Genomic DNA, 21,419 nt, shown 5'->3' with positions numbered 1-21,419 from the left:
GTAGGTGGGTGTAGAGGGGGGCCGGGCGAGATACACACAGAGTGGTACGTGGATGTGGCGGTGGTGGTAGGTGGTGCGCGTCTATTGCAGGGTGCACCGATGCCCTCTCCTCCGTCCTACTGCGGTGCATCGCAGGCAGTGGGCGTCGGCGTTGTATGATGGCGGTTTTGAAACCCGCGGAGAGATCGCAGTACGTCGGATGGGGGAAGAGGAAGAGGAGTGCAGAGAGAAGTCGAATGGCATGTCGGAGGCTATCATACATCCCACCCCGGACACGGGGGAGGGGGAGGGGGAGGGTGTTGTGCGGTTGACGGAGAGGCACACACACACACACAGAGAGAAATATAGGTAGGTGAATCACACGAAGGACGGGATGTGCCGACATCGGCGCCATCGTGAGAGCGGGAGGCACGGGGAGCTTCATCCTGTTCGTCTGGTGTTTATGGAGAGGGAGAGGGAGAGCGTAGCGATACGGTGGATATAGACACAAAGCATTTAAAGCAGTGGCTGGCGCACGCGCACCGAGCGAGTGTGGGAGCGAGCGAGCGAGCAAGCTCCTCGGAGAGGCAGCAACCACATGCATGCACACAAGCGCGCCGACACCCTCACCGTCGCACCCACTCCTGCACGTCCTCGTCGCATCGGTTGGGGATAACTCTGCATGTGGCACGCATTGACGGACATGGTCATGTGTCGTCCGCAGTACTACTCGAGCTGTTGTCGCTGAATGACAAGGACGACGACCTCCACTGCAGTGCTCCGTCGGCTCCGCCAAGTGGCACCGGCGCGTCCTCGTACCGCTCCAGGTGCGGCTCCCCCTCGTCATTGCGGAAGCAGATGATGCAGTGCAAGTTGCCCTGCCCCTTCTTCGACTTGGCTGGCGACCGCGCCGGTTGCGAAGAGTGCGGAGACTCCGCTGCCTTGCCCGCACGCGCAACACCATTGCCAAGCTGCGTTGGCTTTTGCTTCGGTGAGGACGACGCTGGTGGAGGTGGGGGTACGCGCACTGAGCCGATGGCTTCGGTGAACGAAGCCATGGCCTTGTCCTCGAGAGGTGTTTCGGGCGCGTCCCTGAGCGACAATGATGCCGACTGAGCTGCGGGAGACGCACCAGCGTTCTCCTCACAGTTTACACCACACTCCGTAGCCACCAGCTCTTCCTCCGTCACTACCTGCGGCTGCGGCTCTGTTGTGACGGACAAGCTGCCAGCTGCGTCCTCCGACGGCTCAGCGAAGTCAGGTTTGAGAAGGGCGCTGGTTGACACCCCTGGGGCCGGGGAGGAGTGCGGCAGCGGCGGCTGCAAAGGTGAAGACGCCGCCGACGGCAGCGATGGTGTGGCGGCGGCAAAGGGCACCATCTCGACCGCATCGTTGCTTGTGCTGCGCACTGCGTTGTCAAGGACGTCGACGTCGACATCCCTGTCGTTCATGTCGCGCGGCACAGTCGCGGCGCTGCCCGGAGGGGCATTCGGCGATGCAACTAGGATGGTCGCAGCGGCGCTGTATGCCCTGCTCGAGCTCCTGTCCTTCTGCTCTTGGTCCTCCGACTCCGGCTCCGGCTGCAGTGGCTGCGACTCCTCCGCCTCTTTCGTCTGTTCCGTTGCCGCCGCCGCCGTGGTGGTAACGGCGATGGTCGCATGCGGGGCAGCGACGCCAGCACCTTCGCTCACCCCCGCCTTGCACGACCTCTTCCTGGGCTCGCGCCGCTGCACGCCCTGCTCAGGATGACGAATGTTGAAGAAGAAGGGTGACTTGCACTCGATATCCTTCACGATCTGCGACCACTTGCGCGCGTACATCGCCTCGTTACGACCGCGGCTAACCTCCCCGATGAAAATGGTCGTGTCACAGTTCGACTCGGCCACGGTCGGCTTCAGGAAGTCCGTCTGCGCAAGCGGTATGTCCTGGTAACCAATCGGCACCATGTAGTGGTTGTAGCAGTGGTATATAAGGGCGCAGTGCGGGTCGCGCAGCGCCGCCTTCACGGCTGCCAGCGCCTCGGTGTTGTTGGCGTAGAGGTGCGCTGTGTTGCCACTGCCGTGGGCCTTGTACAGAATATACGCGCGCCCGCGCACGCCGAAGTGCCGGTTCAGCGCGTGGAACCACCGGATGAGGGTGGCGTTGCCGGTGAACGGCCCCCACGCAATGTCGCCGAAGGGCGGCTCAAAGCCGAGGATCGACATGAGCTCCTCCTGCGCGTGCGGTGCGCGGTTGGCCCCGGTGGCGCTCTCGCCGAGCCAGCTGTACAGGTAGTTGTACACAGACGCCAACGAGGCTATGCCGCAGCCGCGCGGGTACTGCTTGGTTACACACAGAAGGCGCGGAAGGCGCAGTACTAGCCGCACCTCGAGGTCGGCCCGCGTCGTCGGCAGATTCCTTGGAATGAGCGCCTCGCGGTCTACGGCGAGGGCTTCGAGGTGAACCACCTGTAGCGGCGCAGACGGCGACGCGGCTGACGTGCCGACGCCAAGTGTGACAACAGTGTTTCCCTCGCTGTCCGCGCCGAGGCCGCCACCGGCTGTCAGCGCGGTCATGGTGGCAGTCGGTGCACCTGCGCCGATGGTCTGACTGCGCAGCCGCAACTGCTGGATGGTTTCCCTCTCCTTCTTCGTCATCTTGCGCGTCGGCATTAGCTTCCTAGGTGCGAAGTTAATCACCCAGGCCTGTGAGTCGGCCCCCGTCGTGGGTACTCCGCGCGGGCCGGATGCGGTGCCGTCCACCGGTTGATCATGATCCTCCTGCTGCTGGCTGTCACTTCCTTCGGCTGCTGCTGTCGTGGCGAGCCTCGTTGCCGCGGACGAGTTCATCGATTCCACTGGACCGGCGTCGTCCTCCGGAGCAGCAGCACTGTGTGCGTGACTTGCCACTTCCGTCGCATCGGCGTAGGGCGGTGCGCGCGCGTAAGCCTCATTCACCGCCGACACCGCCGGCACAAGCGCCGTGGAGTTCAGCGGCGCAATCGAGACCTCGTGTGTCGGTGTGCTCAGCTGCGGCGGTGCTGGCTGGTCAGCAGGCGCTTCCAGAAACGCCGGACCCATGGCCTGCACCTCGCACAGACCATGTCCGGAGTCACTGCCCGCTTCGCCTGCGCTTGCCTGCTGCCCTTCCTGCGCTGAGGTCGACGCATCAGCTGCCTGCACCACAGGGAGTACGGCAACAGTGGTGTCAGGCGCGCCATCGGCTTCACTTGTCTTCACTTCGCTAGCGGCGGCAGCATCGTGGGGGTCTGCACACAGAGGATCCATCGCTGGTGCAGCCGATGTTCCACTGGACTGCATAGCTGGACGGATGGGGAGGGAGGGTGAGCGCCGCACGAGACCAGGCGCGCTCGAAGCCCTGCGTGTAGAGTGTCTTTCGGTGTCGTTCGTTTGCTGCTGGAGAATGTTCACGAGGCGTTGCAAGAGGAGGGGGAGGGGAGAAAAGTGAGGCGGAGAGCAGACAACGGCGGCGGCGTGGGGCGGAAGGGGGGAGGGGGCACGAGTGCTCTGAGAAGAGGCGGCAGTCTCCCGCTCGGAAGCACCGCTTCTCTTCTCTCGCAGGCCGTGCGACACGTTGCGCCAGTGCCATGGTTGGCGCTACGCGCCATAACATGCATGTGGAGACGCGAAGCGTGTCACGTGGAGAGCAGACAGCCTGCCCATGGGGCACCGGGGTGAGGAGCGTGCGTGTCCTTGAAGAAGAGGTCTGCAGTCGGAGGGCAGAGGTGGCGGAGGAGAGAGAGAACGGTACGCGCCAGTGAAGCATCACCGCATGTGATACAAGCTTCCTTTTGGGCGTGACGTTCGCGCCTATATCACCACGCCGCCACCACCACAGACCCCTGCCACAGGTGCCCCATTGCCTGGTGCCACGCAGTCCTCGACGCGCGCGCATTCCAGCAGTGCGCCGGCCCGGTCATCCCAGCACGGCCTCTGCCTCGAGCCCGGCCCACACGCTCGCTGAGCAGGTCGCCTCACACCCGCTCCCCCATCGCGCCGGTCGCCACCCCTGGTGCATCCCCTTCAGGGGGTGGCACTCAGGCTGCCCCCCCCAGTGCCCAGTGTGAGGGCCGTGCGGGGTGCGTTCGAGCCACGCCGGCACTGCGCCCATCGCATAGACGGTGCAGGCGTGTGCACGATCGCAGGCCGCTCCGGCGCAACCCCATCCAGGCCCCCCACCGCCGACATCAGCAGCGATGCGTCGCGCTGACCTCCGCCCACGTGACACACACTTGACCCTGTCACCCACCAGAGGCGGGTTCGCCATTTGGCAGGCACAGGAGGGGAGAGGGGAGGGGCTGTTTCGGCCTCCTCCGCAGGCAGAGAGAGCAGGGCTGTACTGGACCCAGAGACACCACGCACTGAGGGGCGTGTGTGCGTGCAGGCATGAAGGCGGAAGGCGCGGCCTGCAGCCCCCACGTCAGCCGCACACGCACATGAAAGCGCAGAGAGAGATGTGAATTAGCAACGGTGAAAGACGCAGACAGACACACCTTACACAGAGGACTACTTTAAGGGGGGAGAGGTCATCAGCGTCCCCCCTCCAGTTTGGCTGCACTCGCAGCGCTTGTGGTCGCTGGCGACCTCACCCTTCGCACGCAAGCAACACCTACTCGAACGGGCAACTCGTGCCCCTCACCCTCGACGGCCGCTCCGCCGCGATGGCGGCCATGTGTGCCGCGTAGTCTTCCGGTGTCATCGTCGCCCACCAGTACGCCTTGTGGATCGACTGCCGAAGGAGCGCGTACTGGTGATCGAAGAGGTACAGCGTGCGCAGCTTCCACACGTCGGGGGTCCATATCAGCGCGATGCTGCCGCAGCAGAGCCACGGCACCCACCAGCGCTGCATCAGCGGCACCCAGCTCGGATGCTGCCGGCGGAAGAGCCACGTGTTCACCTTCGGCACAGGTACGCCCTTCGACCCAGATGCGCCGCTCGCACAGCCAGTGAACTGCGACAACTGCGCCGGGTCTATGGCTGATGTCCGCTCCACCTTGAAGCCGCGTGACGTTTGCGTCGTCTGCCGGTGCAGGTAGGCGCCACCTGTCTGAAGGGCAGCGGCGGCCTCCTCGGGGGAGAGGTGCAGCCCGTGCCCTTCCGAAGAGCTCGCGTTGCCGTCCACCGCAGCAGCAGCAGCAGGAGGCACCTCTGTGCTCCCGTGGGTCTCCCCTGCTGCAGCCGCGGCAGCCGCAGTCGACTCGGCCTCCAGTGCGCGCTTCGCATGGCGGCCAAAGAAGGGCACGGCGCTCCACCAACGCACCGCGTACGACTCGATGGCCTTCGCGTTGGCGATGTCGTAGGCGAGGATCTCCTGTTGAATGTCGCTGACGAAGGCCTCGGCGGCCTGCAGGTCCGCCGCCTCGGGGCTGTTCGGCGAGAGCCCCTCTTTCGGAATACCCAAGATCAAGTTGCGGGTGAGGGCGTCGGCCTGCTGCGCCACAGTGCCGGTGGTGGCCGAGCTCACGTTCGGCGCCGAGCCAGACGAGAACGTGTGACTGCTCATCGCCCCCCTGTGCCAGCGCAGATGATGGCGTAGAGAGGAGGAAGGGACGGGAAGCAGGACTGGCAGCTCACGGAGAAGGTCGGTGGTTTACTGGAGGAGTGCCCTGGCACCCAGACGCACAGCGACAGTGCCGTGTGACAGAGACGTGGCAGATAGGGGCGGGGGTGGGGGCGATACCGTCCAGCGGACGTTGACGTCCGCGCTGCAGAACGGTGACAAAGAATAGGGAAGGAATCAAGGGAAACAAAAGCGGGCGTTCGCTGCGAAGGCGGGGCGCGGAGGCGGTGCTTCCTCTTCCGGCCCGCTGCTGATGCGTGCGTGATGCGTGTATGCGCCACCTCCCCCTCCCCGTGTGTTGACGCGGGCGCTTGCTTCCCCGTGCCAGCGTGAGAGGAGGGAGATGGGAGAAAAGGGGCGGACGGAGAAGTGGTGTCAGTGCCTCGGGCACGACGGAGGTTGGGAGGGGCGGGCATGCAATATGCGCGCACGTGCATCACGTACGTTTCCGTGCTCGTAAGGCGCAGGCAAAGACATGGAAACATGTCCGACACCGCGCGGTCGACGCCTGCGCGTCGCGTGGAGTGTGTGTGTGTGTGTGTGTGAGGGGGAGGGAGGGGGAGGGGAGCGTCACGGACGGCGGCACGCAAGTCGATCAGCTGAGCAGACCAGAAAGCACTGCAGCGCCGTACTTGCCATGGCTAAGGTACACCTCTCGTAGCAGGGGCAGTAGCCGACACGTCATGGGGCGCCCGCTGCCGCTCCTGGATCTGTCGCATGGGTGTTCGCTGTGCTCAAGGGCTGCGGCCGCCGTGGACATGAGCGCGCCCTCGTCCAGGTGGCGGCACCCGCGCAGCCACAGGCGCTGCAGCGACAAGGACACACGCTGACATAGATGCTCGCGCTGCGCTGCGGTCGTGGTCACCAAACCCAGAGACGTCGGCGCACACAACATTGTCTTCAGGTCGAGAAGGTTGACGCCAGTATTGGACAGGTTCAGCTCTGCCAGCCCCCGAAGACGGCCAAGCACACCGATGCAGTCGTCAGTGGGAGGCGACAGAAGCTTGTGCTGCGTCCCTCGTGCCGACAAGGGATTACCACCACTGCCCAGCTGCACGCACCCCACTAGCGAGAGAAGGCGGAGAGCAGGGCAGCACGCGATGTACGGGAACGCTTCGGCGTTCGTGAGGTGCGCTGCTTCTGTGACGGTAAGCTCACCGAGGGCTGACCGCCGCGCTGCACCGCCGGCAGCCAGCGCCAGGAACCGCAAGGACAAGAGTCGCGGACAGCTCGACAGCTGCAGAACCTCCAGCTGAGGGAAGAACGCCAACGCCGCGAGACCCGAGGCCGTGACGTCGGTATTCGAAAGCACGAGTACGCGCAGCGTGGCTGCGAAGGCGGGAAGTCGACCGTGCCACGGCAGCGGTGGCAGCGGCGCATCCAGGTCGCCGCCGCCTTCCGCTGTATCCACAGCCCCACCCCGGCCGGCAGCCGCCGCAACAGTCGCCACCGCCTCGCTTGGCTCGTATGGGCACCACGCCGCCAACGAGCGCACTCGCGTACTTGCAATGTTGAGCACCTCCAAACATATCCACGACGCCAGCGCAGCCGTCAGAGCGACTTCCGTGACGCTGGTGTGGTAGAGGTCAAGCTCTACGACGTTCGTGAAGCCGTGCAGTGGACGAAGTTGCGTCACGGCGTCACATGAACGCAGCAGTACGTGACGCACATGCGGGAAGATCGATACCGGCGACAGCGGCTCGTCTGCAGCCGGGGCGACGCCCATGTCATCGTCGTCCACCTCCCGCCCTGCATGGTGCCCTACCACGGCAGCAGCAGCCTGCGCCGTCACGGCTGCCTCGTCGCCCACAAGCCCTGCCAACCCGTCGGCGGTGAGCTGCCTTGCGTAGGAAAGGTCCAGCACCGTCAAGGGCGGGTACTTGTGGAACGGACGACGCGAGATGCCGGCCGTTTTCGCCGCCGGTCGACGTGGCCCCGGTGCCTCGTCTCCAGCACCACCAGCCGTGGTAGCCCCACGGTTACCGGGCTCAACCAAGAGTACCGGTAGGCGCAACAACGCCGGGCACTCCTGTAGTCGCAGCTGCTTCAGTGTGCGAGAGAGGCGCAAGCCTGCCACCCCCTCCGTCGTCACACGGGTGCGACTGGCGTCCAGAGTGTGCAGAGACGGCAGCGTTGCAGCGATGCTAACGTCTGTTATCCCAGGGCACCGGTCCAGCACCAAGCAGTGGAGCCCGACCATCCTGTTGAGGGAGCGAAGCCCGGCATCGGTCAGACCTGTGCTGGTGGCGATGAGGATGCAGAGCGCACTCAGCAGAGGAGCGAACTCGGCACCTCCTGCTGCAATCGCGTCGTCGGCAGCGGCGGCAGCGCTGCCCTCGCCATGAGCATCCGCCGCCCCCACACCCCCGGCTGCTGTCGCCGCACGTGCACCGGTAGAGGGAGAGGTGTTCAAAGCTGGTGCCGCCGTTGGCGTGGCTATTGCCGTGGGAGCCGTGATCAACCCTGCAGGCGGGGGCAGCACCGTGATGGCCGGGATGCCGCCGATGGTGGTGTACCGAACCACAGGTGTGGCGGGAGCAACAATGCGTGCGACTGCGGCTGTCGAACCGCCGCCATCGCCCCCCGCTCCCGCATCGACCGCGTCTGGCTCCCTGCTCCACAGCTGATAAACAGCGGTGAATGACAAGCATCCCTCTAGCTTCAGCCACATCAGCTGCGGGCAGCGCCCCAGCGGGTGCAGCGCGTGCCCTTGCAGGGAGGACAGTGACAAGTTCAGCTCGCGCAGATGGAGTAGCAGCGGTACCCATGTGACCTGAGAAAGGCGCATGCATCCCTCCAGAGAGAGGCGATGCAAGCAGCGCAGCTGTGGCAGATCACGGGTGGCGTCCTCGTCAGACACCTGCGTGTAGGAGAGGTCTAGGTCAACCAAGGTGTCGGCCCAGTACGTGGGGCGCGGCCGCAACAAAAAGCCGCAGTGACTCTCACGATGATGGTGGCGCTCGCGAGAGCGATGGCGTGGGAAGGCAGACGGAGCAGTGGGCTCGATGGCGTTGTCACTGGATGGTGACCTGGGATGCACAGGCACTGCAGGTGCGGGTGGCCCTGGCACGGCAAACGCTCGCCCATCGCTTCCCTTTACTTCTGAAGTCGCACTCCCCCCTGCCTCGTCAGCCATAGCAGTCGTAGCAGCGGGAGGCGTGGACAGAGACAAGGCTAACGGCGAGGCCGCCGCAGTGACGGCGGTCGACGTCGGCGCGGAGGGCTGACGCAGCGACACCACCAGCTCCGGGTACGACGCATTGCTCGCCCGCGGCCGGAGGTCGTGCCGAGGGTCTGTGTGAGCCCAAACCGAAGCTGAAGCTAACGTCGGTGTATGTGCCACTGAAGACAGGTGAAGCGCGCTGAGTATGGTGCCAGGCACATCCGCGGAGGAGGCTGCCGTGCTGATCATCAGGAGTGGCGCCCCTGGCGCAACCCTCCGAGAAGCGTGAGCCGACTCTGTGTTTGCCGACGTGCCTCCGATGGCGGCAGCCTTAGTGTGCGGCAAGGGCCGCCGGTGCGACACCGTCCACTGCTCGATGACGCTGTCCTGCAGCGGGAGCGAGGGTGCCGCAGCGGTCGCACCGGCAGCAGCGTCCCTGCCACCACCAGTCGTCGAGGCACCTGGACGGCTGCCGTCCTTGCCTGCGGCTCCATCACATCTGCCCAGCACGACGTCCTGCGGGCGCAGGATGAAGACGGGCTGGCGCCGCTCCGCCGCATCCGTCTGCGCTGCCTGCCAAAGGGATTTCTGCATCTCCAGCTCCCCCTCCTCGTCTGGGGCGAACAGGTCGAGCTGGCTGTTCCGGTACGGCGAGCACAGGCTGTGTGGTAGATACAACGGTGACTGCGCCAGGGAGGCGTCCGTCCCACAGATGTCCTCGCTTCCAGTGCGAAGCGCATCCGCCGCGTCGCTCGCCGCCGCTGTCCCACGCAACAGGCTTCGTTGCCGCGCGTGCGAGGCGTCGTCGCTCGCGCCACGTGTCGCAAACGGAGGCCGAGAGGAGAGTGGTGACAGGACCGGCGGTGCCGTCTCGGTGGCGGTGGCGGCAGTGTGGTATACCCCTCCCTGATCCAGGCGAGCGAATTGGTGCGGAAAGTCCTGCTTGGGCGAGCCCACGGCCGCCGCCGTCCGCGACGTCGCCGTTGTGGTGGCCGTGGTGACCGAGGGCGATACGGATGAGGTATCCGACAGTGGCGGGCATAGAAAGGCGGTTGTCTGGATTCGACTGTTCATGGCCAGCGAAAGATGCGTCACGTCGGGGCAGACGCGGGCAAGGTGCCGCAGCTGCGCGTCAGACAGGGTGCCATGCGTGAGACGCAGCGAGCGCACCTCCGGGTGGGCCGGCACCAGCTCCGTCAGCGCGGCATCGGCCGCCTTGCCGTGGACATGCAGCTGCATCACAGGGGAGCGAAGCATGGGGATCGCTGGTGCCGCCGGTGCACAAGACGACGGCAGCATGGTGTCGGCAGGGCTGCCCAGTCGACGCACAAGTGTCCCCCTGTCGTCGTCGGCGTTGGCAGCTGCCCCCGCTCCTTCTGATGCCCTCAGGGGCCATATCGGCTGTGCCAACGCAGGACCGAAGCTCAGAGACTGACACGCGGGGCGCAAGTGCCCACTGCAGGCGGCGGTGGTCGTCGTAATGACTTCCGCGATGCCAGACGACTCTGCTGTGTCGGTCACCCCTTCGGCGCTGGCAACCACCACTGCCGCGCCACTCACATCAGCCACGAGACCATGGCCCAGATCGTTGACAGGGGCCCTAAAGCCGCCCACATCATCGGCCTCTCTCGCTGGAGTACGGTGACAGTTCTCCCGCGGCTCACCAAGCGCGTGTGCCGCCTCACCGCGACGCTCGTGCACTGGTGATGAGGGAGGAGGTTGTGGTTTCTCCGTTCCCTCCCCCATTACCAGCCCCGCCGCCTCCTGCGGGAGTGGCAGAGGTGACTCCGACAGCATCGCCCACACAATCGGTATGTCTGCTTGCTTGTACCGCCAGAGACTCAGCGACACTGGCAACGGACCGCGGCGCACCCACCACAGCGCGTGGCAGAGCGTCTGCAGAGCGGCAGACGTAGACGACGGAGGCGGCGTCGGCGAAGGAGAAGTGGTAGGCGGTGTTGCGCGCGCAGGCCGCAGCGACGGCGACACGCCGGTGGAAGCCCAGGTCCGCGTTCTGGGGGTCCCGCTGGCACCTAACGCGAAGGCGGCATTGCTGTCGGCCCGCGTCGCCACCGTACCGAAGACTTCCTGCGCTGTCGAGGTCGGTGGCGCACTGCTCAGCGAGCGGCGTGAGGCCGAGACTGGCCTGGTACGTGTCTGCGCCACCGGTGCCGAGGAAAATGGAGACCAGCCAGCCGGCGGCGTTGCGGCAACCACTGGAAGTCGGCGACTCTGAAGAACAGCAGACCGCGAGGGCAGCGGCGGCGGCGATTGGGGTGCTGGCGAAAAGTTGCTCGATGTGTGGGCATCATCGTCGCCGAGGGTCGCTGCCATCGCTGGTGGTAACGGAGTTGATGACGTCAACGGCATCGCTGCCGTCTGCGGCTGCATGACTGGCGAGTTCGACAACGAGCGCGCTGGCTGGAACGGCAGCGCCGGGATGGCCACGTTCGTAGACAATATAATAAGCGCCTGGAGTGACGCAGCTGACGCCATCTCATCGTGGTGATGGGCAGCCCCGACTTGCGCCGGGGAGGTCACGCGCCATCGAGACGCGTGCCGCGCACCCGCTCGCAACGGGCGCATCGCGGTGACCGGCGACGGTCTATGTGGCTGAACCTGCAGAACCAGCGAACCAAGTGGCGGCAGCGCGCAGCCGCCGGTGAGGTGCATCTCCAGTCCGCGCCGCGACTGCGGAGACGCCGCCACGAACGCCAGCGGTCGCGTCACGGTCACCGGCACCGGCGGCGTTAACGGTGCGCCAGCGGAGGCAGCGGTCGCTGCGGATGTAGATGGCGCCTGCGCCGCCGCTGCAAAGAGCGCGTCGGCCATGATGAGCGGCGAGCATGCTGGTCGGTCGTCCGCGGCATCACGGACACGGAGTACGGCACCGCCGTTGCCGTGCATGTTGGCTGCGTTGCCGATAGTAGCGGTGGCGTTGCATGACAAGTACCCGATGATATACTTGAGCGCACTGGGGGTAAGGCGCACACTTTCACACAACGCAGCAGTCGAGCCAGCAGGCCCTGAAGTGGGCGGGGGCGGAAGAGAATGAAGTGGCTGCAGCGCATGTGTTGCCCCGGCAGCGGGCGCTCCGCACCGCGGCTGCGACGGCGGAAATAACGACATCCCTGCTTCACAGCTTGAGCTGCACGCGTGTTGTGTACGTGTGTGTGCAACAGCGCGTCGAGGTCCGCGCGCCTCCCTCCCCCTCCGCTCAGCTTCTACCTCGGGGGTCTTCTTCGAGCACGCCGACGCACGTCTGGTGCGTTCTGCGCGGCAAGGAGAGGATGACGAAAGCAGGAAAGGGCAGCGACGCACCGCTCTCTCCCATCGCCACTGCGGGACGGCAACACCAAACGCCGCACACACACACACAGAGAGACAGCCCGCCAGGCGGGGAGGCAGAGAGATGAAAGATAAGGGAAGAAACTCTACGAGGCACAAACCGGGAGGTGAAGAGGACAAAGGAATGTGCGTGTGCGTGTGCGTGTTCGTGTCTTCGTCCCTCCGCCCCACGGGAGGAGAAAGCAAGGGGAGGGGGGAGGGTGGGGGCGCAGGCCGGGGCGCTCAACGAAGTCGCCACCGCCTCGCCACTCTCAAACCATGAAGAGACGAAGCACTTGCACGCACTGCGGATACATACATATACACATATACACATACATGTACATACATACGGTTTTTTGGGTGGGGGGGGGGGCGAAGACAGGGAGAAGGCGCAAGCGAGCGCGTCACGGAGACAATGAGGTCGACAGCAGGCGCAAGGCAGGCGCGGAGGAGGCAAAGCGAAACGCACCGCACTCGCCGCGACGGCTCAGCTCGAAAGCAGGCTTCATGCATAAACGCACACGCAGCGACGCAGACAGGCACGTGCGCGTGCGTGGATGGGGGATATGCGTAGGTGTGTGTGTGTGGGTGGGTGAGTGGGTGGGTGGCGGCGTTCCTCAAGTAAAGCACGGTGTGGTCGTGCTGTGTAAGGGTCGGTTGGTGCTGGCGCTGGTCGTGGCAGTGGTGACGTAAGCGGGAGCGATGAGGCACTGCGTCGAGGTGCATGCGGAGGAGGAGGTCACTTTGAGATGGAGATGGAGAGAATGATAGAACCCCATGCGCGACGCCTGCATGGAGTCCTACAGCGCACCTCATGAATGTGATTGGCATCGCACGTATGGGTGAAGGCGCTCATGCAGTTGCATGTGTGTGTGCGCGCGCGTGCGTGCGTCGCCACATGGGGTTGACGGTGATGTGAAGACCAACGCACACGCGCGTGTCGACCACGACTGCGGGCAAGGCAAGTTGGGTTACAGCTTCACCGACTCCCCGCCCTCCTGTTAGTGAGCTACCCAAGGCGGAGTAAAAAGATGAGCAGCCGACGCATTTCTTTGCTTTTTACGTCGTGGCAATGGTGGTGATGTGTGTGTGCGTGTTGTCGTCGTCGCGATCGGCGAATCATCAAGACGGTCACCGGTGATAAAGCACATAATACGGAGCAGCCGGCGCAGGCCCGTACGCACGGAGGAGGAGGTGGTGGTGGAGGAAGCGAAGAAGCCGCACACACACACCCCTATCAAGTCCGCCCTGCTGCGCTCACTGGCCTCCTCATACACTTGTCATTCCTGCTGCAGCGGTGTACTGCAGGACAAGCCCGCTGATTAGCTGCCGCGCTCGCCAGTTCACGCGCAGTGCCGTATTATCGAGATGCAGGTTCGTGAGCGGCGCCGTGTCGTGTGCCAGCAGCCACTCCTCGATGCTGTCACGGTCGTACGTGAAACCATCAGCTGTCTGCACCGGGTCACACATCAGTGTACGCTTGATAGGGCAGAACAAGTCCTGCGCGGCTACGATACGCGTTACTCGTGGCGAGGGAGAGGCATCCGCAGAGGGCGTGTCTGGCATTGTTGTCGTCGTCGCTGCCCTGGGGATCGTCGCTGCCGGCGCATTAGCCTTCGAAATAGACCCCGGCAGCGGCGCGTCCCCGGAAACCTCGACCCGGCCATCCGGATGCACCAGCAGCACATGGCACTCCGGGCTCAGCTCCTGCAGCGCCTCAGGCAGCCGTAGTGGCGGCGGTGGCAGCGGGAACAGCAACTTCAGAACTTCTCTCAGCAACGGCACACGGCGGGCTGCGGCGAGGAGGTGGCGCTGTCGCCACACAAGGCCGACACCGGCGCCAACAGCAAAGTTCGCCATATACACAGGGAGGAGCTGCAGGGAGGCGGCGGGAGAAAGAGCGACGTCGTGGCTGTATGAAGACGACGACGCCACAGGTGGTCGCCACACCTGCCCCTCCAGCAGGGCCTCTGTCACACGGCCGTTCTGCGCCGCGGCCCGCTGGCGCGCCTGCCGCAGCACGAGGTCCAAGGCGTCCGTAATGCAGTTGGACGCGGCCGTCGTGAGCTGCTGCGGGTCGCCGTAGTAGCCAAAACGAAACCCGCTGAGGGCGAAGACGAAGGCGTTGCCGCCACACAGATATACACGCGCCGGCTGGGACTGCGCTCGCGACGTAGCGGAAGCTGGGGAGGACAGCAGCAAAGAATCACCTGCGCGACTGTGTGGCTGCAGCGCTGCCGTGTTTGATGGCGACGACGGTGACGCGTACGCCTGCTCCCCCTCGACGGGGCTAGACCGCTGGTCCGGCTGCGGCTGCAGCGCCGTGCGGCACAAGCGGTACAGGAATTCCTTGCCGCCTAGCCGAGAGAGGGCTGAGAGCACGAGCTGCATCCGCTCGCTGAAGGACGACGACAGCGCCCCTCGAGCTGTGGTCGCCAGCGGCAGCGCCCGCAGCTCGCCCATGCTCGTCAGTGCCTCTACCCAGTACATCTGCAGTAAAAAGTTGACCCCAGTTGACACGCACGACGCGACGAGCAGGTCCCGCCAGCCGTTGTGACGTCTGCCACTGCCTCTGATGGAGTTGCCGCCACCGACGCTGCCGCTACCCCAGCTGCCGATGCGAGTACTGAGGTAAGTGACGGTGGTGTCAAAGAGCATGCTGCCGCTCGCGTGAATCCAGGTGGAGGTAAAGCTAGTCACAAGGCGCACAAGAAGCTCCGCCACCGCTGCTCGGTCGTTCCCGCCACCGCGCGCTGCGGCAGCCGCATCCCTGAGCGACGCGCGCTGACTGCGCTGGAAGAGAAAATACGTCCACAAACGTGTCGGGTACGTCACGATGGAGACGAGCATCTCAAGCGACTGATGGTAGATACGCTGCCATGATGCGCGGAGCGCTGCATCGTAAGCTCCACTGCTGCTACTGCCGCCACCGAGGAGAGTACCATCGCTGCTGGAGCCCGGAGGTGTGTTCTTGATCAGCTCCGCAAGATGCGCGGCGGCGGCGTCGGCCGCGGCGCTGATGCTTGTGCTCAAATAACTGCTGTTCGGGTCACCGTCGTAGACGCCGCGCCTTCGTCGCCACAGCAGCAGTCGTGGCACGTCCATCACCTGCGGGAGAGGCATTGATAAGCGCACCACCAGGGAAGGTGCGAGGCGCGTGGCGCCAAACATAGAAAGCCAAATCACTACCGGGAACAGCTCGTCGCCGAGGATGGCGCATAGGCGCGCCACGGCACTCGAGACGAGAGTCGGGTTGGTTGCCTGCATGACAGAGAAGGCGGTGACGGTGATGCGCGCGAAGAGAGAAGAAACATGGAAACAGTCGTGTGCCAGACGCGTTGAGGCGCAGAGGTGGTTGGCGGTGGTGGCGATGGTGGTGGTGGAAGGCGGAGGCAGTCTTCCCCTGATCGGCATAGCTCGCAGACCCCCCCCCACACACACATGCACACGCACACGCGCGCGCGTACGTCCGTGTGCGTGAGAGTACTGTGTAACGAAGTGCGAACAGTGCACGGAGACACACCCACTCCTGCACGCCGCGAGGGACGGACACGAAAAGACGGGGGGAGGGAGAGGGAGAGACGGAGTTGAGCAGCGGAGCACTGAACAGCACGCACGGAGAGACACGCCTCTTGATATGGGGTAGGCGACGCGCGCATCATGCGTCGTGGTTGTGGTAGCCATCAAGAACGCGCTCGCACGCTGACTAGGGAGCACAAGGGAGCAGCGCTTCACAAGAGAAAACCTGCACTCCCCGCGGGCAAGGCCCTCTCCTCTCCAACGGTAAAGGAGGTACAAGAGGCCCCCTACCCCCCTCCCTCACGAGCGCCGCTGTGCATCGAGTATATGGTCGCATGTCTGTGCGTGCGGGTCTGTAGGTAGGCGGTGAGAGGAGGAGGAGGGGGGGCCTCATCCACCCTCCTGCGGATGCTATTCACGCTTCGCACCGGGACTTGTCCCCGTGCGTCTCTACTAAAACGGAGTTACACGGAGCGTTACGGTGAAGGCCGGTGAGGAGGGGCAGGGGTGAGGGATGGGGCTCAGGGCGGGCACAGCGGCTGCACATCGACCAACCCCAGCTGACCACCGCCGTTCCCCAGCGGCCCCTCCACCCCGCACAAGGCGGACAGCAGCGCTGCCGCGGCGGTGTTGACGTTCAGCGACACCTCTTTCTCGCGGAGGCGTGCCAGGCGGCGCAGGTTGTGCTGGTGCTGATCGAACGTCTCCACTGAAGCCGAGGATGCGACGGCGGTGCTGTCAAGGGGGTTGGAGGAGAGCGGCGCGTCTGTCGCGCCCGCCTCGGCGTCAGCAACGCACGTCTCTGACGCTTCCTCGTGCGACGCTCCCTGCATACTGGTGCGCGCGTGACGCAGACGCGCCTGCCGTGGAGAACGGATGTGCGCCACATGCGTGCACCACTGCAGGAGATCTGGCGGCAAGCCGGCGTCCTCGTTACCGAGCAGCAACACGCGCACAGGAGGGGGATACGAGCTCGGCTGCTGGGCACACACGCGCACGTAGTCGCTGCTGCTCTCGACGCTCACCTCGGACGGCGCCGACTCGTCGGAGGCGGGAGACTGCAACGCCGGAGCGCTCTCGTTCGGGTCGTGTCGCTGCGCCTTCGTGTGCGACACCACCGTACTCGCAATCACTTCCAGCCCGCTGGCACCGGTGATGGACGACGACGACGGCGGCGCCGCCGATGCCCAGACCTGCTGCGAGGCCCGCAGGAAGGCAGCAGAGGATGTAGAGGCCTGATACACGCGCAGGTGCTCTAGAAAGCCCGTGCTTGTGCGCGAGACGGCTGCCGTGCAACTCGCGCACTGGCGGCTTAGAATCACATGATCGACCCCGAAGAAAAATGCGGTGCGAAGGATGCCCCCGATGTTGGCGGGGTCGACGATGCGCTCGAGGAAGAGTACTGTGACGGGGCCAGCGGAGGCGGCATCCGTGGTCGTTGCCGCCGCGCCCTCCGCTCCCCATATCTCGCCGAGGTGTCGTATTCGCTGAGGCTTATACGACGACGCCTCGAGAACGATGTTCTGGTTCCGTCGCTCCCCGCAGAGCTGCACCAGCTCCGCGCGTGGCACGAACCGCACAGGAACATTCAACGATTTGGCCAGGGCAGTGATGCAGCGCACCGCCGTGTAGCGGGAAGGAATGACCTTCTTCTTGCGAAGGTGCCGCCCTCGCCCTGGGCAGTGGCGGTGCTCGTCCGGCCGGGACCCAGGATTGGTACGGCTCACCGCATCATCTGCAACGGCGTCGTCGCCGTTGCAGTCGCCCAGCTCCTCCACGCCCTTTCCGCCCTCCTCGAGGCTGAAATCTCGAACGTACAGGCACGCGAGATGCGCGCGATGCGGGTGAAGCAGCGACACAGACGCTGCGACCCTTGACGACGGATGGGCGTCGTGGAGAGCCGTGGAGGCTGTCTCTTTAGCTGCAGAGGTCGAGCCTGGTGCGTCTGCCGTCTCTCGGAGTGGATCGGTCTTCTGCTGTTGCTGCTGCCGCTGCGCCGCCACACGCAGCGTGTTCAGCACCGAGTGGACACCATAGAGGCGATCGTAGTGCGGGGGAGGTGGCTTCGGGATGGGGCTCCAGCGGTGCCCGCTGGATTTATTGTACGCCAGCAGCGACCGCGTGCACCGCAGCACGAATGCGGCGGTCTGCGCAGCCATGCTGCCCCGTCGCGCGTGCAAGGAGGTTGTCGCGTGGCTGTAAAATGGTAATGGGAGTGTGACGGGACGATGCGTCGACGAACACACACACACACGAGTCTCCGTCCCCCTCTTCTCGCCGCGCAGAGCAAGTGGGGGGGGGGGGGGGGGGGGGGCGAAGGTCCGCAGTGGGGCAAGCGGTGTGAAAGGCCATCCGCCAACCGCAGAGGCGTGCGTGCAGAGGAAGTCATCCAGCAAGCCGCAGCACCATGGCCGATGGAAGATGGAGATGGACGTCGGCGCCCACACGCAGAGAGAGCGAGAGGGTGGTGAGGGATGGCGAGTAGAGAGACGAACATGTGCGTGTGTCTGTGCTGGGGAGGGACGACAGGCCCGCCTCACCCCCCACCCCTTTTCCCCTACCTCTTGCAAGGTCGACGCACCGCCAGTCTGACGACCGTCCACGCCACGCTGGCGTAGAGATCGGGGAAGAAAAGAGAGGGCCGGTGCCTGGGGTCGACGCGGGCGGGGAAGACGCACATCGGGGCGCGCGGGCGGGAGAGAATACGATTTTGGCTGGTGAGAGACACGCCGCATGCGCGGGGAGTTCGGTGAGTCGCTGAGGACCAGCGGCAAAAAGATGCACCCACCTATGCATCCACTTGCACGAAAACACGCACGCTAGAGCAGTCGCGTCGACCGCCATATGCGCCTCATCCCACATCCCTCCCCATCCCTGACGTCATCGCGCGATGTCGTCCACGATGAATAGCTCCACGCCGGCCGCCATCGCTTTACGGCCTACGGCCTTTGTTCTTGGCCGGAGTGTGAGAGGTCTTTGCTGTTAAAAAGCACCGTCGCCCCCGTCCCGTCGCCCTCCTCCTCCTCCTCTCGCTCGCCACCGCCCTCTCACACTCCCCCGTGCGTGCGTTTTGGTACTTGACGTCTGCTCCACACGAGCACACAGCCATCACTCCTCCCACCTCATCCCCAGCTCTCCGTCACACCTACACCCACGCAGTGTGTGCGTGTGAGAGAGAGAGCAGTGCCAGGTGCGGCGCTGCAACAAAACGCCAAGCCTGCGGGGCGGTGGTCGGCAACGAAGGCCACGGCGCTGCCTCAGCGCAGCGCCAGACCCCGGTACATGCACACAGCAGTCGCGCAGAAGGGTAGGATGCAGGAGCCGACAGCAACGGTGCGCCTGATGAACCATACCGCACACGCGCGTTCATCTCGGGATGCTCTTGGGCATCAGCGTAACGTAGTTCTGCAAGATGGACCGCCAGCTCTTCTTGTACTTGCGCATGATCTTCATGTTGAAGCGCGACATCATGTACGCCATCTGCCCCCGCTCCTTCAGACCGTAATAGGTGAGGCGGGAGTGGTGGTCCATCTCCTCCATTACCTGCAGCCGCCGCTCCTTCAGAAACGCCGCCACGTCCTCACCCCCGGCAATCGTGCGCGCCAGGGTGAAGCAGTCGGTGAAGCTCTGCGCGTCGGACACGTCCACCGCATCGAAGCACGAGCCGTGCGCGGCGTGGGCGACCTTGATCACGCGGCCGCCACCCTCTGACCAGTGCGGCATCAAGAATAGCGGCGTGCGGTACACAAGCGCGCTGGACTTCGTGAAGTTCTGCTGCAGGTGTGTGAACATCGGCCGAAACATCGTGTGCGAGATGTACCCCGGCACACCCGACGTCCAGTGCATGACAACATCGTCCCAGAACAGCTTTGTGCTGGTGCTCTTCAGTCGCGGGTCCGCCGTGGCGTCTGGGATGGTGAGTGTGACGTTGTAAAAGAGCTTTGTGGCCATCATCGTCGGCCGCACCGTCATCTTGGCGTCGCGCGGCGTAAGAATCTCGACAATCTCCTGCGAGCCGGGGGTGAAGCGCTTCTCGAACTTGCCAAGCTCCGGCAGCGGCGGCACGCACAGCTCCATCCACCGCACGGACTTGCCAAAAGTATCGCGGTACTTCTCAGCGTTCTCCGCACGCGCTTGCAGCTCTTCGTTGGTGATCGTCAGCTCCGGCACCAGCTCTTGGTTGCGTGCCGTGCAGATGACCCCGAGGTAATCCTGCTGCAGACCGCTGGCAAAGTGCACCCGCACCCCACCGTTCTCGAGGGCCTCGAGGCCTCCCTTGTCGATCTGAGGCTTCGGCACCACCATACAGCTGTGCGCACCGATCCGGCACAGCGAAATCAGTGCTGACTCCACCTTCACCCGGTCACAGCAGAAGAACGTCGGGCTCTCGCCCTTCTCTCGAAACTCGTTGAGGTCGATGTCGCACATGTCGTTGCCGACGTGGTCGAACGTGAGCACACGCCCAACGACGCTGCCAGACGGCACGGAGACGTTGAGCACGTCGCCCATAAGCTGCGTGACGGACGGCGTCAGCACAATTGTGCCGCGGTCGAGGTCGTTCTGCGACGGATGGTGGGCGAGGTCGCACTCGAGCCCATGCACGCGCAGGCAGAGCGCCATGAACGGTGCCATCAAGCCGTCGCCGATGACGAGATACCGACCTTGAGAGGTGAGGTCGCCGCGTTTCTGGATGTAGGAGGCGAGCTCGCCGCCGCGGCGAGCGCCGAAGGCGGTGAGGGCGTGGCGGCCGTGGGCACTTCCATGCGGGGTGGACGGGTGATGCGGGTTCGCCGCCAGGGCAGAGCCTTTCTTGCCACCTGCAGCCATAGCACGGCTGCCGTACAGGGCCAGGCGGCGGCGACGCTGCTCATCGGCGCTCGCCGACGACGACGCAGTGGAAGCGGAGGAAGATGCGGCAGCAACGCTCGCGGTGTCACCTTCATCCACTACGACCGCCTTGTCGTGCGGAGCCGGTGCCTTGCACGAGGCCGTCGCTGTCGCCGCGTCGGTCCCAGTCGTCCCTGCGACAGACATGGACGTGGCAGCGGCGGCTGTGGACGAGCTGGATGAAGAGGGCTGTGGCGGCTGCTCCGTCGCAAATCCTTTGGTGCCCTCTGCCCCTCTTGTCGGCGAACGCCGTGGTGAGTCGGGGGTGTCCTTGTCGGGTGCCATGTCGCCCCCCTGCTAGACGATATACTTACTGCTTATTTACGTGTGTGTGTGTGTGTCGCTCGCCAGTGGCGTGGTGGTGCAGCAGGCGTACGTGAAGATTCACTACGGGGGGGGGGGGCGTCGACGGAGAGACACCGCACGCTGCCTAAGAATGAAAATTAGGACGCCATGGAAGGGAGAGGAGGGCCATCGACAGCAGTAGGCGCGGAGAGAAGAGAGACGAGTAGGACAGCGTACACATGCGTGCAACGAGCAGCGGTGAACGGCGTCGAGCAAGAGAGAGGGAGAGGGGGAGGGTGTCAGAGGAGGAGGAGCGCATGTGTGGTGCGCCGTCCTGTAAGCCTGGCGTGCTGTTTGGCTCTTCGCTCCCTCCCTCTCCCTCCCCTCCCTCTTGCTCGCGCTGTGGCCGCCACCGCCGTTGTGCGGTGCGGTGCTGCGGCTGGTGCTCTCCAGCGTGCCCCATTACTCTTGTTGGTGTTCCTGTCCGCTTGTGAGGCGGTCCCCCGTCCCGCCTCCGCCTCCCCTCCGGACCCTTCCAGGGCAATGGGTGTGCAGGCCAGGAGCAGGAGAGGTGGAGGCACAAGAGGCTGCCCATCTGGAAAGCACACAACGAAGGGGGTAGTGGCTCGAGGTTGTGTGTTCGTGTGCGTGTAGAAGAAGCGCCACCGCCTTCTGCCATCTGCACTGCATTGTGTGT

The 21,419-nt window shown here is 64.8% G+C and overlaps 6 protein-coding genes across 6 annotated transcripts; all 6 read right to left on the bottom strand.

The window, feature by feature from the left end:
- Nucleotides 1-686: 686 nt before the first annotated feature.
- LMXM_06_0540 (conserved hypothetical protein) lies at nucleotides 687-2,807 on the bottom strand (the record flags this gene model as incomplete). The annotated part of the gene is made up of 1 exon (XM_003872018.1): nucleotides 687-2,807. One exon carries the CDS (start codon nucleotides 2,805-2,807, stop codon nucleotides 687-689), a length of 2,121 nt encoding a protein of 706 aa, XP_003872067.1.
- A 1,780-nt stretch (nucleotides 2,808-4,587) lies between these two features.
- Nucleotides 4,588-5,481, bottom strand: LMXM_06_0530 (conserved hypothetical protein; the record flags this gene model as incomplete). Its single annotated transcript, XM_003872017.1, has 1 exon — nucleotides 4,588-5,481. One exon carries the CDS (start codon nucleotides 5,479-5,481, stop codon nucleotides 4,588-4,590), a length of 894 nt encoding a protein of 297 aa, XP_003872066.1.
- Nucleotides 5,482-6,133: 652 nt separating this feature from the next.
- On the bottom strand, nucleotides 6,134-11,830 carry LMXM_06_0520 (conserved hypothetical protein; the record flags this gene model as incomplete). Its single annotated transcript, XM_003872016.1, has 1 exon — nucleotides 6,134-11,830. The coding sequence occupies one exon, from the start codon at nucleotides 11,828-11,830 to the stop codon at nucleotides 6,134-6,136; it is 5,697 nt and encodes a 1,898-aa protein (XP_003872065.1).
- Nucleotides 11,831-13,300: 1,470 nt separating this feature from the next.
- Nucleotides 13,301-15,298, bottom strand: LMXM_06_0510 (hypothetical protein, unknown function; the record flags this gene model as incomplete). Its single annotated transcript, XM_003872015.1, has 1 exon — nucleotides 13,301-15,298. One exon carries the CDS (start codon nucleotides 15,296-15,298, stop codon nucleotides 13,301-13,303), a length of 1,998 nt encoding a protein of 665 aa, XP_003872064.1.
- A 773-nt stretch (nucleotides 15,299-16,071) lies between these two features.
- Nucleotides 16,072-17,709, bottom strand: LMXM_06_0500 (conserved hypothetical protein; the record flags this gene model as incomplete). The annotated part of the gene is made up of 1 exon (XM_003872014.1): nucleotides 16,072-17,709. One exon carries the CDS (start codon nucleotides 17,707-17,709, stop codon nucleotides 16,072-16,074), a length of 1,638 nt encoding a protein of 545 aa, XP_003872063.1.
- A 1,207-nt stretch (nucleotides 17,710-18,916) lies between these two features.
- Nucleotides 18,917-20,377, bottom strand: LMXM_06_0490 (conserved hypothetical protein; the record flags this gene model as incomplete). Its single annotated transcript, XM_003872013.1, has 1 exon — nucleotides 18,917-20,377. The coding sequence occupies one exon, from the start codon at nucleotides 20,375-20,377 to the stop codon at nucleotides 18,917-18,919; it is 1,461 nt and encodes a 486-aa protein (XP_003872062.1).
- Between the last annotated feature and the right edge of the window lie 1,042 nt (nucleotides 20,378-21,419).

Source organism: Leishmania mexicana, chromosome 6 (genome assembly GCF_000234665.1).
Source record: "Leishmania mexicana MHOM/GT/2001/U1103 complete genome, chromosome 6".
Classification (NCBI taxonomy): domain Eukaryota; phylum Euglenozoa; class Kinetoplastea; order Trypanosomatida; family Trypanosomatidae; genus Leishmania; species Leishmania mexicana.
This window is presented reverse-complemented; position numbering and strand designations above follow the sequence as displayed.